Here is a 16,770-nt window from a genome sequence, read left to right as displayed (position 1 = left end):
AGATAGATAGATAGATAGATAGATAGATAGATAGATAGTAAAAGCTTTACTTACTAATTAAACAGTGTGGTCAAGACTAAACCAGAAAGCATAAAGAACTCTGAAAGCCATTCACAAAGAAGCTACAGTGAATGTTAATATACTCTGTATCTTCTGACTTGAATGAGCTTTGCACATTCGATTAAGGTATTACAATTAAGCTGTTCATACTCAAGTTAAATCTGTAACAACCACACAATCAAAAACCACACGAACACACAGACCATATTGCTGAATTGTAATGAAATTATGTGACTGTTTAATTAGAAACTACAAGTATGTGTGTCTAATCATTAAGAACATTTTTAAAATGTAGTTATTTTGGGTAGTCTGCTCTACTTATTAAACCTTAAAAAATATAAAATATTTGTTGGCTTCATGTGTAACAGTTCTGTAAAAGAGTTGTGCATAGGCTTACACAAAAGAAGTTTAATTTTTATACTTATATTTCAGGTACCACCCTAAAAATAAAATGAAATCTCTCCTTTTCAAAAGCATTTTTGGCAAACAAACATATTTAACACAGAAGCTAAGCATTCAGAGTTATCTCATACCTCTTATCAGCAAGATCTGTTTTATTTCCTACTAGCATGATGATGACATCACTTCCTCTCTCTGTTCTGACATCATCAATCCATTTTGTAGTTTGCTGGAATGAGTTAACATCTGGCATTGAGAGCAGACAGAGGGATTAGTGTTACTGAAAATGCCTCCCCCAGTGAAGGACACTTCCCACAAATACCCTAAAAGAGGGAAGGGGGACAGCACATTAAGACCCCATTTTTAATGTGCCTACAATGTAACTCCATTTTATCTAATTACAACTGTCAGTGATCTAAACGAGTCTGAGGAAAATAAAATCCTCAATGTTCATTTTGGAGAAAAGTTTTTTTCTTGACAATGACCAAACTATTGTTAAGCACTACATAATTATAAAAATAAAAAGCTTTCTGAAATTTAAGGACAGCTACTACAGATAATATGGTGTTACATTGCCACAATGCTTTTTTTGATCATTTATACTAATACATACAAAACATGATGACAAAGAAAGCATTTCAAAAGTAGGTCAGCCAGGAAGTCCCAACACATCCAGAAAATCCATCAAGCCTTTCTATAGCTTTCAACACCACTGTGCTTGCATTGCTTACTCAGTTTGTGATCACTTTAACCTTATTTTAAAAATCCTTTCTTCTGCTTCTACTACCTCTTTCTGAGATTAAAAGTATGCGCCACCAGGCCTGGCTCTTACATTTGTTTTCTATTAGAATCTATGTGAAATGACCTTAACTTAATTAGTTTGATGTACCAGGCTCACTTCTAACTGAATTCACCCTTTTTTAGTAGTATTTTAACCACATTTGTAAAATTTTAAAAGAAAACCATGACAAGCTTCACTTGCTTTGGTTAAAGTAAACACAAACACTTTAAAGCTGCAAAACAGGTCAATGCATTACAATGAAAATTAATTTTTTAAAAACAAGTAGCAACAACCTAAAGTAAAGCTGCAAGAGAAGACTGCATAAAGCACACATCCAAAAAAGCTTAAAAAAAAAAAGAAAAAGAAAAAATATATCTCAGAATGTAATCTAATTTTGCCACTGTAATTACTGTTTATTAAGACTTTTGGCTGAGTACACAAAATGTCTATTAATATTATGACTAGTCCAAATGAGTCGCCTGTATGTGGTATTTTTATAGGAGTCCAGGCTTTCCTATAAATTATGGACTAGTGCATGGAATGATGCTAAATATTGCCTCACAAGTGTAATAAAACAATTTATAAAGAATTCCAACCAGAGAGCACTCACCAATACTCCATGGGAATTTATAGTTACTTAAAAGACCAAAGGCATTCAGGTTTTGAAAAAAGAAAGAAAAAACATCTTTCATTTCCCATTAAATTTTTTCTTGGAGAAAAATGAAAGTGTAATTTGTTACCAATAAAGAAAAATCATTCACAAAATGCACATATTCAAGCAAAAATGGCTACCAGAAAATACAGATTATGCTTCTCTGTTTTTCTCTCTATAAAAGAATGACTACAAGAGGGAAGCAGAGAAAATGCTAGCTGGCAGAAACTTTTAAAAGCTTCAACACAAGCCATGAAGGATCTGGTAAATTTGGCAACAGGCTTAAATAAAGATTATCTTTGAAATCTGAGATAAATTAAGGAATAATATCCCTTTAACTATAATTATGGGATAGTTTATAGATAAGAGGATACTATGAAATCCTTCAAATAGTATCCGTAACTGGATCCAAAAGACAGTAAAAACCCTGGCACACAGACGTGAGCGTACTGGTACAAACAGGGAGGCAAGGATTTTTTTGCTATTCTGGGATACAGTTTGCTATGATAAAATGTTTTTCATGCCAGTAAGGAAAACAAGCACAAGACAACATGCATGCAGCTAGGCTAAAGGTTGGAAGAAGATTAGAAATGCATGACCCCCCCACTCACTTGTGATATCATAAACAACAACTGCCACAGTGGAGTCTCGAATGTAGCTAGGAATCAAGCTCCTGAACCGCTCTTGACCTGCTGTGTCCCATAATTGCAATCGCACCTAACAACAAAATCAGTCAAACAAGCGAGAAAAGTAAGAAAGGTCAACCCATCGCAGTATACCTACTTGTGATATCGTAAACTACTACGGCTGCAGCAGAGTCACGGATGTAACTGGGAATGAGGCTACGGAAACGTTCCTGACCCGCAGTATCCCACAGCTGCAGCCTGATCTGTGGGACGGGAAAAAGTAAATAAAAAAAAAAAACAAAACAAAAATTCCAAAAAATAATACTTAAAAAAGTGGTTTTTTTCTTTTTGTAACATGAGTGGTAGACAACTCATGTAGAGGTTTAATGTAGAGGAATGAAAACAACATTAAAAACTCCTTTCTGAAAAGGGAGCGGTACTACAAACTTGCTTGTTCTGAAGGTATAATCACTGAAAATGATTTACGAAAGATTTCACAAAATAAATTAAGCATCCCCAACCCTCCCTGTAAGTTCGAGTCTCAGTGTCTTCCAAATGATCAGAAGTAGATGGTTGATGTTCAAATACTGAGCATAAGAGAGAATGAAGGTAAATGTTGATGAAAACATCAAGCTATCAGATGACCGTGAGCATGAGTCTATGATTACTGTGTTTTGTTTCTCCTACACATTTGTGCCCAGAACATTGTAAATAATGGGGGAGACGATAGAAAAAAGAATCTTACATAAAAATGTTCTTTACTTTTTTCCTGCCACATTCACATTATTTATAGAAAATCCTAAAAATAAGTCTTCTTAGCCAGACAAAGCAGTTTCCAAGCTCAAGTTTTAAGAAAAGCAATATTACATACTATATTAATCCAACCCCCATACTTCATAAATAAGAAAAATATTAGAGGTGTTTCATATTTTGGGTGCATTAAGTTATTCACAGTTTAAGTGATGGTAGATATCTCTTCAAGGAAGAGTGGGCTAAATATAATTTTTTTTCAAAGAAATACTCAACAATATGGAAGATTAAAAATAAGACAGATTTCTCCCCATTTAATCACTGTTACACATTCTATTCTGACAAAGAAAGTCTTTAAGTTCACATACTATAAAATCTTTCTGAATGACTTGACTTACTGTTCAAAAACTAAAATTTCTTCATGAAAATTCCTTTATTCTCTTATAAATCTATCTGTTGTCCTTTTTATAAATCAAGATAGTAAAAGAAGTCTAAAGACATTAGGAATTTACAAACTAATTCTGACATTCTTGCTTTGAACGTTAAATAGAAATAATAAATCAGACAAAAAAACCCCCCAAAACAAAAAAACTCCATAGTAAATTTTTTCAAGACCTGATTTTGGTAATTTTGCTAAGCACTTCTCATACTGACTAAGCTGTGATCCTAGTTTTCTAGCCTGAAGTGTTACAGAAAACTGCACACTGAAAACATTACTCACGGTTCTATCCTCCAAGTACATTGTTTTTGATAAGAAGTCAATGCCAATTGTTGCCTATAAAACAAAACAAAAGAGTTAGCAAGAAATAATAGTTTGCTGTAGTCAGCAGTTTAGGATAACAAACAGGATTTATGAATGTGAAAGAAATAATAAATACAGACCTAACAACACTTTGTCAAGCAAGAATGAACATGTCCAATGTTAACTGTTTCCATGCACTAAGCACACACTCTGTGTTGGAGACTAAATCCTTTAGGCTCTTTATGTGATCAACTCTCATCCTCATTCATTCTCATATCAATTTTTCTCATTACATAGAGAACAAGACAATAGGGATTTTTATATGTTTTTTTGTTTGTTTGTTTGTTTTGTTTTTGTTTTTCAAGACAGGGTTTCTCAGTATACCCTGGCTGTCCTAGAACTCACTTTGTAGACCAGGCTGGCCTTGAACTCAGAAATCCGCCCGCCTCTGCCTCCCAAGTGCTGGGATTAAAGGCGTGCACCACCACGCCCGGCTATATGTATATTTTTTACCAGGATATTCAAATATCTGAATACAAATCTTAGCCTGAGTATCTTAATGTTCCCCAGTAAGAATGGCTTCCTTCCTTCCTTCCTTCCTTCCTTCCTTCCTTCCTTCCTTCCATCCATCCATCCATCCATCCATCTATCTATCTATCTATCTATCTGTCTATCTATCTATCGTATATGAGTACACTGTAGTTGTCTTTAGACACACCAAAAGAAGGTGTCAGATCACACTGCAGATAGTTGTGAGCCATGGTTGTTAGGAGTTGAACTCAGGACCTTTGGAAGAGTAGCCAGTGCTCTTAACCACTGAGCCATCTCTCTAGCTCAGAAGGCTTTTATCTGTCCCAACAACAATTTTATGAATTTTATCTTGATGGAAATATAACCATGCCTAAACTTTCTACATAATGGCTTGTTCTGGTATCAGAGACAGCCAGAGACCAATAAATACGACTTCCAAGGGAACATAATTCTTCTAGTATGAAAGTAATATATTTAAGAAACAAATTTTTTTCTTTATCTTTCAATAAGTATCTCCTATGATCGAAACACAGTGTAAAATACTATGTGCCTGGTTAAATAATAAAGACTTTTAAAAGGTAAAAACTAGGGGGGAAAAAGGTGGATATTAAGGAAGTCTATTTTAAATAGGAAGATAAATTAAAGTAACTGGACATGGGGGCTCAAATGACAGCCAGCAGTTAAGAGCAGCTCTTTTTCAGGAAAGCATGTTCAATTCCCAACCTTCACTTGGTGGTAGTCAACCATCCATGACTATAGTTCCAGGGGATCTAATGCCCTAGGCACAAAGCACGCACATACATACATGTAAGCAAAACACCCACACATAAAATAAAATAGATAGATCTCATTTTAAAAGAAAGAGGAAAAAGGAAAAAAGCAGCTATGTGTTGGCATGTCCCTCCCTGCTTACAATCTACTGACAAATTATATGAACTAGCTAGTCCATTGTAAGTTTCCCATCATGTGGCCTAAATTCTCTGATGTCATAAGCTAAAATAAATTCTCAAAAAGAAATCTCAGACTTTGGATAAGTTGTCTATTAAAAAAATTCTAATACCATTTCTAATTCCCTCTCAGATGACAGTAAAAATAATTTTTCAATAGACTTTGAAAGAAGTAAACTGACTAAGGCTATGACTATGGGCAAGATCATTTATATTTTATATAATTTATACATTATACAAAGCACTTTTATATCTATGGCTGCATGTAAATGAATGAACTTTTAAAAATACTTTAGACATTCCTCTTAACATTAAGAGATAAACTATGAATTGGCAAAAATAAAATACCTGATAGGTGTTGTCAAAACTGTCATACATGAATCGGGTGATCAAGGACGTCTTTCCAACTGAAATGAAAAAGAGAGAAATATGCTTAGTGAACACATTAAGTACATTAGGTTCCCAGGCATTGCTCAAAGAATTGCAATTAAATTAAATGGAAAATATATTCAATGGTTTTATCCAAAGTTTGCTGACAGGACTATGTCATTAACAGATAATGGTGTTTTTTTACACTAAAGGTACAGGCAAGTATTTAGCTAAAAGCTGAGGAAAATGAAGAGATAGGATGGAACAAAATAATGTTGATGTTGCAAATTCACAAGAAGCAAAAGCAGGTATTACTTGGTAACAATGGGAGGTAGAAAAGAACAAACAAAACAAAACTCACACCATCTCATGCTCAATTTGTTTAGTGAATGAAATCCATAGGATCAAAAAGACAAGCAGTGCTGCAAATGGGTTATAGGGCTTTAAGAACTATTTTTTTTTTAAATAAAAACTTCTTAATAAAAGTACACTTTCTTGTTTCTTTGTTTTTAATTTATATGAGTACACTGTAGCTGTCTTCAGACACTCCAGAAGAGAGTATATGATTCCATTACAGATGGTTGTTAAGCCACTATGTAGTTGAGTTCTTTGATGGGTTATCAGGGCTTTAAGAACTAGACTGTTTCGGGGCGTGTTGTCGCACGTCTTTAATCCCTGCACTTGGGAGGCAGAGGCAGGCGAATTTCTAAGTTCAAGGCCAGCCTGGTCTACAAAGACAGCCAGGGCTATACAGAGAAACCCTGTCTTGAAAAACCATTAAAAAAAAAAAAAAAAAAAAACTAGACTGTTCTCTATGCGTACACTGTAGCTGTGTTCAGACACATCAGAAGAGGGCATCAGATCCTATTACAGATGTTTGTGAGCCACCATGTGGTTGAGAAGAATTGAACTCAGAACCTCTGGAAGAGCAGTCAGTGCTCTTAACCACTGAGCTCCCTCTCTAGCCTTACAATCCAATTTTTGCTAAATAGCCCAGGCTGGCCTTACACTGACTATGTAGCCTGGATTGGCCTTAAATTTCTGGTCATTCTTTTGTCTCAGACTCTGGAGCAAGGAATTATAAGCATGTGCCAATATGTCTCATTATAATTCACCTTTGCATTGGAATTTTTAGGAAAAGCACAGCTAGACTGATATAGTGAAATACTGGGAATGTCCTTACTAAGGAGTACATTCTCCAAGAACAAGAACCACATCTAATAACTTTTCTATTTTTCTGGTCACTTCACATAGATTCTAATACAAAACAAATTCAAGACTTGTGAGTTCAAAGCCAGTCCAGTCTACAATGAGTTCCAGATAAGCTAGGGCTACACAGTGAGGCCTTGTCTTAAAAATATCAAAACAACAAATAAAACAAATGTAATAATTCTTTAAGTTAGGAAGGAACCAGGTTAATAAACTTCTCAAATGCTCCCCAAAATTTAAATATTTTGGGCCAAGAAAAAAATCATACCCAGTTATTGACATTTTAGTATAATTTTAAATGAGTTTTGTTTTCTTTTAAAACATATTTCAGCTTAAATTATGTGTATATGTGCCTGCAGATGTATAGGGAGGCTATATGCATATAAGTGTGGGTGCCTACACAGGTCACAGGCAGAGAAGCCCTTCTTGTCCAGCATCTGCTGGCTTTGCATAGCCACCCAGTCTCCATCAAAGCTATGAGGGATGGGGCTGTACCCATGGTGTTTCTCCCACATCAGAATTAGAGCATGAATCCCATGAAAAACATGGCCACGCCCACAAGAGTTTTCCACTCATTGGTGCTCCTGTTCATCTTAGCAAAGCTCTTGTTAAACTGGATGCAGTACAATTGGACTTTGTCATGGCTGGACAGGCTGCTGCAGGCCAGCCTTCTCCTTCAGGGCTTTCTAGCTGGCAGACAGCAGCCTGACATGGGCCACACCAGGCATGGGTGGTCATGCATATCAACACAACCAGGGAGAGCATAGTCTTCACTCTTTATAACACTCCCGTGTGATCAGGACATATACCGAAGTAGAAATGGCTCTCTTGCCAATTAAGCTAAGTGCTCTGGTAGCCATCATTCTGCTAGCACTGCTCTGGCAATCTTCACCCTCACTGCTTGTTAGTAGAAGATCTCAAATTGTAAAAATCACTTTTTTCATGTGTCTGGATGTTTTGCCCACAGAGGCCAGAGAATCTGGAAGATCAGCCAGTGCTCCTAACTACTGAGCCATCTCTCCAGCCCTGGTATTTATACTCTAAAATATCTGCATAGGGATCTAATACAGCCAAACCCATAAATGATGTTTACGAACCACTGGCATTCATAAGTAAAAATTCCAAGTAATTATCAATTACCTTTAGCTTGAGCAAACACTCCTTCCTATGTAAACAAGCTTCATACAATATTATATTTTATGTTTTCTTCCTATCCCACCTCCTACCAATATCATTGTAATAGATTATATAACACTGAATTAAGTAAAAATGTGATTAAGATCTTCTGATAAAAAGAAAGGTTATACTGAGGCAAAGAATACCAACTAAAACTAGTAAATAGAGCATTGTGAGTTCAATATTGAAGGGATAGTCCTGAGTCTGTATAATTACCTCTTCACAAAAGAATCTGTCTACTTGGGAAATAAAACATTATCCAGATGCTTTCAAACTCACTCTAATATTTCTGCAACTTCAGTCAGAAAATTCTTTCTTATTTGACTTATCTTCAGTGATACAACTTACTCAAATATTCTGTTCTTAAACTCTTTCCACTAATTCTAACTTTCATCAAAGAACTTTATTTACAATTATTACTGTAGTGTCCCAATGGAAAAAAATCTACTTATTTCTAGCTATATTTATTAAATAGAATTCATTTTAAAATTCTATTTATAAAAATAAATGTGTGTATAAATTATGTGTATGGACACTTTGCCTGCATGTTATGTCAGTGTACAATGTGCATGCTGTGCCCTCAGAGACTGGAAGAGGACTGAAATTTCCAATTTGGGTACTAAGAATCAACCCTTAATCCTTTGGAAGGGCAGTGCTCTTGACCTCTGAGACATCTCATCAGCCCCTAATTATGGTTCTTTTATAACAATAAACTTTCCTTTCCACTTTACTTAAATATTTATAGTAATATACTCATGTATACTTTAATTCTGCAGGTTCAGAACCAGTACTGTAATTATTTTGTTGCTAAAAGTATTCCAGCTTTCTCTATTGGAAACTTTTTCAGAATGATTCTAGTTTTGTGGTGCAGAGATCAAACCCGAGGCCTTGCACATATTCAGCAAATACTCTGCTGGTGCACTTCAGCCCCCTCTTTCAACAAGCTCCCTTCCTCTTTTAAGCACCAGAAACTACAGGAACATCTTATATTTTCTTGCTCTAGTACAGAAACCAATCACTTGGAAAGCTCTTAGGACTCATTTTAAGAATTAAATGAACTAGCTGGGTGTGGTGGCGCACACCTTTAATCCCAGCACTGGGGAGGCAGAGGCAGGTGGATTTCTGAGTTTGAGGCCAGCCCAGTCTACAAAGTGAGTTCCAGGATCAGCCAGGACTATACAGAGAAACCCTGTCTCGAAAAACCAAAAAAAAGAAAAAGAATTAAGTGAACTAAAACTGTAAGGTATTTGCAACAGGACGTGATATGTAGCAAGTAATCAGATGTTAGTTAATAGTATTATATATGAAAACAAATATACTAATACCTGGAAATTGCTAATTTACACAAAATTACTAATACTAATTTTATTATAAAAAAAAAAAAAGTAGTGCCAGGTGTGGTGGCACACACCTTTAAACCCAGCACTTGGGAGGCAGAGGCAGGCGAATTTCTGAGTTCGAGGCCAGCCTGGTCTACAGTGAGTTCCAGGACAGCAAGGACTATACAGAGAAACCCTGTCTCGAAAACAAACAAACAAACAAAAAGTAATTTGATTCGACTACTCAAAAAAATGTTAGTGAAGCTGGAGATATGATACCTCAGAGGCTAAGAGTGCTAGCTACTCTTCTAGAGGACCCTCATTTGATTAAAAGCATCGACATGGTGACTCAGTTGACCCACATGACAACTCACATCTGTCATACTGCAGTCCCAGGGGGTGTCACACTCTCTTCTGGCCTCTAGGGGCACCACAAACATATATGGTATACATGCAGGCAAAACACCTATACACATAAAATGATATTAATTTTTTAAAATGTTAGTTTCACAGTAAATGAAGATAAGTATCACTACAGTTGTCAGGAAGCACTAGATGGATTTTGTTTTGTTGCAAAGTAGTATTATATATTGTAACTTGCTAGAGATGCCATAATAAAGTACAAGTAGCTTAAACAACAGAAAATAATTCTCTCAGTTTTGTAGACAGGAAAGCTGAGGTTACATGATTAGCTAGCAGTGTTGGTTCCTTCTGAGGGCAAACCTGCTCTACTTTTCTAGAGCTTCCGCTGGTTTTCTACCAATCCTTGGCATTCTTTGGTATACAGAGTTTCAACATGATCTCGATCATGATCATTTCCTCTTTATTAGGCTATCAATCATACTGCATTAGGATCATATTCCAGTATTATCTCAGCCTAACTATTTTTCCAAAACCCCTCACATGCTAAGACACTGAAGATTCTGACATTAACATAAATTTAGGGATGTAACATAAAAAATGTGTACTTCCATCTACTTCAAAGTTCAAGCTATATAGCTTATAAAGCTCTTTTGGTTTTCGTATGATAGAAGTAGTTAAGACTGAATGAACCGGGGCTGGTGAGATGGCTCAGCGGGTAAGAGCACCCGACTGCTCTTCCGAAGGTCAGGAGTTCAAATCCCAGCAACCACATGGTGGCTCACAACCATCCGTAACGGGATCTGACGCCCTCTTCTGGAGTGTCTGAAGACAAGCTACAGTGTACTTACATATAATGAATAAATAAAATTCAAAAAAAAAAAAAAAAAGACTGAATGAACCATCCTTTATTATTCCTAATAATCCCTTAGCTCTGACTTAATGTCAATAAGGTTGTTTCTGAAAATCCCAAAGGATGGTGATTAGAATTAGAACTTTCAGCAATTGGAGAGGTTCTAGGTTGCTAAATACAGAAGTGTGCAAGGATTGGAAAGACTACTGCCCCAACCTCAACCCTCTTCCTCATACACTGCCTTATGTATCTCTTCCCGATCACCAGTGGGTATAGAGTTCAGTAGTGTGCTGTGTGATAAGCATGAGCCTGGCCCTATGGTTTAATCCACAGCATTAAAATTGGAAGGGGCTAGAAAAACACACACATTAATTAAAAGCTGGTGGAATTAAAATCGGAGTTTCATTTCTTTTTTGGTTGTTTTGTTTTTTTGAGATAAGGTCTGTTTTTTGAGACAGTAGCTCTGGCTGGCCTAGAGCTCACTAAAGGGCAGGCTTGCCTGTTTCTATCTCCCTAGTGCCTAGATTAAAGGCATGAGCCATCATGCTTAGAAGAGTTTAGCTTTCTTAAGCACAATGATGATATTCTGTCATCTTACTTTGTTTCCCTGTTAATTTTGGAGTACTAGAGATCAAACAGAGCAAGAACTCTATTTTGAACAACATCCCTGGCTTCTGCCTTTTTGAGACTCCTTGTGAGTCTCATTGTGTATCCTAGGCTGACCAAAAATTTGGGATGTTGCCCCAGCTGGACTCAACTGCATAACATTTCTGCCTTAGTATTTGAAATGCTGGAATTAGACAGGTGTCACACCATACTCTGCACTTATTACCTTAAAACAAACAAAAAAACAAAGACCTATTTGTCTAGTTTCTTAATGATTAAATATATTCGATAGTTTTATGCATATTTGCATGCATGGTCATTAGCCACCAAGATTTATGATCTTAAAGGTGTTAAGAGGGGGCTGGAGAGATGGCTCAGTGGTTAAGAGCACCAACTGCTCTTCTGAAGGTCCTGAGTTCAAATCCCAGCAACCACATGGTGGCTCACAACCATCTGTAATGAGATCTGACGCCCTCTTCTGGTGCATCTGAAGACAGCTACAGTGTACTTAGATATAATAATAAATAAATCTTAAAAAAAAAAAAAGGTGTTAAAAGTAGATTTTTTTCCCTTAATGGCTTGTTGTAGACTAACTACTACAGGTCGAAATATCTTTAATGAAGAGGTGGCTTAAAAACCTATCTGAAGGCCAGGTGTGATGGCATACACCTTTAATCCCAGCACTTGGCAGGCAGAGGCAGGTGAATTACTGAGTTCCAGGACAGCCAGGGCTACACAGAGAAACCCTGTCTCAAAACAAACAAACTTATCTGAATTTGAGTCATTATATTTTCCTTTCTTCCTTTATTCAACTAATTCATTTTGAGTATGAGGTTTTTTGTTTTTGTTTAGTTTTGTTTTGTTTTTATTGTTGCTGTTTGGGATGGGGTTGGGGGGAATCTCCCTATGTAGCACAAGCAGGCACTGAACTTAGAAATGAAACTCTCATCCTTCAGGCTCCGAAATGCTGGAATTGTAAGTGTTACATATACTGTAAAATTTTACAGATCTCTTTATTTTGTTTATTTATTATGAGTCTTTAGCCTGCACTGTGTGCATGTTTGGTGCCCCGAGGCCAGAAGGTGTGGTATTTCCTGGAATTGGAGTTATAAATGGTTGTGAACCATTGTGTGGGTAATGAGAACAGAGCCCAGGTCCTCTGGAAGAACAGTCAATGCTCTTAACCACTGAGCATTCTCTCCAATTTCTCTAGCCCCAATATATACAGTGTGTGTGTGTGTGTGTGTGTATTAAAAATTTTTTCCAAAGTATGCACACAAGTATTTCTTTAGATATATTCTTTAGTTTTAATAGAAGGGTTAGAGAAAAAAAAGTTAACCATATGAAGTTACTGAAGTTAAAACTCAATAAAATGTAAAGGCCAATTTCCCAGCCATAACATTCTTAGACAAAACAAATACTGAAAAATTCTCACACCACACAGAGTTCAACTGAAACACACTATCCATAGATATTAGAGCTTGAAATAGTAAATATCAAAAACACATAAAGCATATCAGTGTAAGGGAAGCTCCTGTGAACAACCACATGTACACACAAATGTTAAGGATATCCCAATGATGCCTTCAGTCTTCTAGGAAACACACCAGCAAATTGTTTCAAGATGACCACTTTATATCAGGCATTGGTAGTTCACTCCTCTAATCCCAGCAGCACTTGGAAGGCTGAAGCAGAAGGACTGTTATGGGCTGTTTGAGCTAGTGTTTTCACTGCTGTGAAGAGACACCATGACCAAGGTAACCCTTATAATAGGCAATATTTAATTGGGGCTGGCTTATAGGTTCTGAGGTTGAGTTCATTATCATCATGGCAGGAAGCATGGCAACATCTAGGCAGGCATGGTGCTGGAAGAGCTGAGAGTTCCATGTCTTGTTCTGCAGGCAGCTAGGAGAAACCTCTCTTGAAGTTCACCCCACAGTGACACACTTCCTCCAAGAAGGCCATGCCTATTCTATCCAACAAGGCCACACACCTCCTAATAGTGCCACTCCCTGGGCCAAGCATATTCAAACCACCACATGGGTTCAAAACCAGTCTGAGCTACAGAGTATGACTTCCTCCAAAACAAAGGAAGTGGGAGTGTAAGATGGCGCAGCATGTTAAAGTTTGATGACCTAAGCACCAAAGTCCATATTGTAGAAAGATAAAGTTCCTACAAGTTGTCTTTTGACTGCCACACTTATGACAGCATGTGTGAGTGCAAGCACATACATAAACAATACAATAAGTAGATGCAATTTTAAAAAGAATAAAAATAAAAGGGCTGGAGAGATGGCTCAGTGGTTAAGAGCACTGACTGCTCTTCCAGAGGTCATGAGTTCAATTCCCAGCAACTACATGGTGGTTCACAACCATCTGTAATGGGATCTGATGCCCTCTTCTGGTGTGTCTAAAGATAGCTACAGTGTACTCATATATATACATATAATTTTCTTAAAAAAAGATTTATTTATTTATTTATTATATGTAAGTACGCTGTAGCTGTCTTCAGACAGCACCAGAAGAGGGCATCAGATCTCATTACGGGTGGTTGAGCCACCATGTGGTTGCTGGGATTTGAACTTCAGACCTTCGGAAGAGCAGTCCGGTGCTCTTACCCACTGAGCCATCTCACCAGCCCCCAATAAATAATTAAAAAAAAAAAAACAGACTTTGAGGGGGTGCAGCATGTAGGTGGGTATATTATATAGCTAAAAGAATACTAGTATCTACTGAATATACAATAATAGTTTATGACATTCTCGGTTCTTTCATATATTAAAATTTCTCATAGTTAAAAAGGAAAAATATGTATGTATTTATTTTTACTTAAGAACTGTTTATGTGCATTGGTGTTTTGCCTGTATACATGTCTTTGTGAGGGTGTCGAATCCTCTAGAACTGGAATTACAGAGAGCTGGGAGTTTAATGAGCTATCATGTGGGTGCTGGAAATTGAACTCAGATCCTTTGGAAGAGCAGCTAGTGCTCTTAACCACTGATCCATCTCTCCAACCCCAAAGGAAAACATCTTAAGAATGCAAAAACATATATGATTAAATCATTAAAAAAAAAAAAATCTCAGGACCTCACACTGTAGACCAGGCAAGCCTCAAGTTTTTGAGTGCAGAAATTACAGGTATGGGAAGCCAAGCCTGCCTTTAACTTTTCTTTAAAAAATTACTATTATATGGGTATGGATATTTGCCTACATATATGTCTATGCACCACATGTGCTGGAAGAACCTAGGGGAGGATGTTAGAACTAAAGTTACAGGCTGTGACCAGCAGTGTGGGTGCTGGGAATAAACCAGGGTCTGCTGAATCTCTCCAATCCCTGGATTTAACTTTTTAAATATATCATACTTATTGCTTACTTATTGTCTTAGTTAGCAATTTAGGGAGTAAAGGGTTTGTCTTAGGGTTCAGCCCATCATGGCAGAAGGAACTGAAGCAGGAGCCATAGAAGAACACTGTTTACTGCTTGCTCCCATGCTTTGCTCAGCCTGCTTTCTTACACAACTCAGGACCGCCTGTCCATGGGTGGCACTACCCACAGTGGGCTGAAATCTCCCATATCATTAACAAAAGAGAAAAATGCAGAAAAGGCTTGTCTATACCCCTATCCAACAGAGGCATTTTCTCAAATGAGATTTCCTTCCCTCAGATAACTCTAGTTTGTATCAAGTTGCCAAAAAACTAGCCAACAAAGTTGCAAAACCTCAACTCTCCAAAACTCTACTGAAATAATTTTCTTTAAAAAAAAAAAAAATCACTAATTGATTCTTCTGATAAACCAAATGGCCCAATGACCCTCTTGTTTTTTTCAAGACAGGTTTCTCTGTGTAACCCTGACTGGCCTCAAACTCAGAGATCTGCTTTCCTCTATATCCAATGGGATCAAAGTCTCACATCACTATGAGCAGACCCAATGGTCATTTTAAAAGCCCACATTTTCTTCAACAAGTCATTGACCACAGACTAACTCTAGACACTTAATATACAAAAATCTTTTCCCTTCTAGGTTAAGTTTCCTCAACCTTGCTTTATTTTTATTTATTTTTAAAGTATCCTCTTTTATGTGTCTTTCCACACACAACTATAAAGACTTCCTGATACTGAGGTAAGGTTAAAGTCACTTGCTACATGGATTTGGAGGAGTCAGTGATTTCTTTGATCCTCTGCCCACAGTGGCCACATTAAATAAGTCTCCATTTTCTTCTTACCACTCCTTTAAAAAGGGTCATTTAAGTATTAAAATTTTGAGTGCTGCTATTCACTACAAAATAACTTCAAAGGATAATTATGAAAAAGAAATTCATAAGCCAGGCATGGTAGTTCACTTGTAGTATTAGCATTCAGGAGACTAAGGCTGAAATATCAAGTTCCAGGTCAGCCTGTGCTATATATGGGGAGACAGATAAAAACACAGAACAGAAATTCATTTACTATGGCTAAGGATATAGCAGTTAGGAAAGGTTTGCCTAGCTAGCATATATAAAGTCTTCCATTCATTGTTCAGCATGGCACAATAGTGAGACCCTACATCATCCAGCCTACCCCCCCAAACAACAGTTACAATGATAATAGGGATGTGGAGAGAGAGCTCAGTCAGTAAAGTGCTTTTACAAGCAAGAACGAGGATCCAAATTTGATCCTAAAAAGCAAGGTTCAAAAGGGGAGAAGTGCTAGCCATGTAGGCATCTGCTTATCATTTCAGCACTGGGGAGAAGAGGCAGGTGGTTTCTTGGGACTCTCTGGCCTGTCAGATAGCCTAGCCTAACCAGTAAGTGCCAAGTCAATGAGAAAAGCAGAGAGGACAAAACCTGAGTAACAATATTCACACTGCCTTCTGACCTCCACACACAAGCTCACACATGATCTCATACATAGAAACAGATACACACACCAAGAAAAAAAATGTCAGCCGGAAGCGGTGGCGCATGCCTTTAATCCCAGCACTTGGGAGGCAGAGGCAGGCAGATTTCTGAGTTCGAGGCCAGCCTGGTCTACAAAGTGAGTTCCAGGACAGTCAGGGCTATACAGAGAAACCCTGTCTCAAAAAACCAAAAAAAAAAAAAAAAAAAAAAAAAAAAAAGTCAATCAGGATTATTCTGTCCAGAAACGCAATTACCATAGGTAATATGGTCATCAAAAACTAAAGATTTAACATTAGAACTAGCACCGAAAAACAAAACAAAAAACCAACAAAAAAAAAAAAAAACCAACCAAACTTCAAATGGGTTTACAAGTGAAATCTCATATTATCTGTAGAACAGATAAAAAAATAAAAATTTAGCCAAAAATCATTAACGTTTTGAGTACTTCAGAATGGGTATAGATAGAGTAGATGGGAGATGAACTTACAAAAACCTATGTGGCTGGAAAGAA

At 37.0% G+C, this 16,770-nt stretch overlaps 1 protein-coding gene across 3 annotated transcripts in view; it reads right to left on the bottom strand.

The window, feature by feature from the left end:
- Rab6a (RAB6A, member RAS oncogene family) overlaps window positions 1-16,770 on the bottom strand; it is a 33,694-nt gene that overhangs the window by 8,822 nt on the left and 8,102 nt on the right. Inside the window, exons 2-5 of one of the 3 annotated variants that reach the window (XR_003946421.1) lie at window positions 5,837-5,895; window positions 3,990-4,043; window positions 2,504-2,781; window positions 594-705 (exon numbers count right to left, since the gene is read on the bottom strand). Coding sequence is in view for 2 of the 3 variants with exons in the window: in NM_001163663.1 (NP_001157135.1) it covers window positions 594-705; window positions 2,676-2,781; window positions 3,990-4,043; window positions 5,837-5,895 (331 nt within the window). In the remaining variant the exon portion in view is untranslated. The remainder of the gene's footprint in view (window positions 1-593; window positions 706-2,503; window positions 2,782-3,989; window positions 4,044-5,836; window positions 5,896-16,770) is intronic. The other 2 variants (NM_001163663.1, NM_024287.4) reach the window with 2 other exon arrangements.

The sequence above is a fragment of the Mus musculus genome, chromosome 7 (assembly GCF_000001635.26).
Source record: "Mus musculus strain C57BL/6J chromosome 7, GRCm38.p6 C57BL/6J".
NCBI classification, from domain to species: Eukaryota; Metazoa; Chordata; class Mammalia; order Rodentia; family Muridae; genus Mus; species Mus musculus.
Note: the sequence above shows the minus strand (reverse complement) of the source record. Positions and strands in the feature narration are given on the sequence as shown.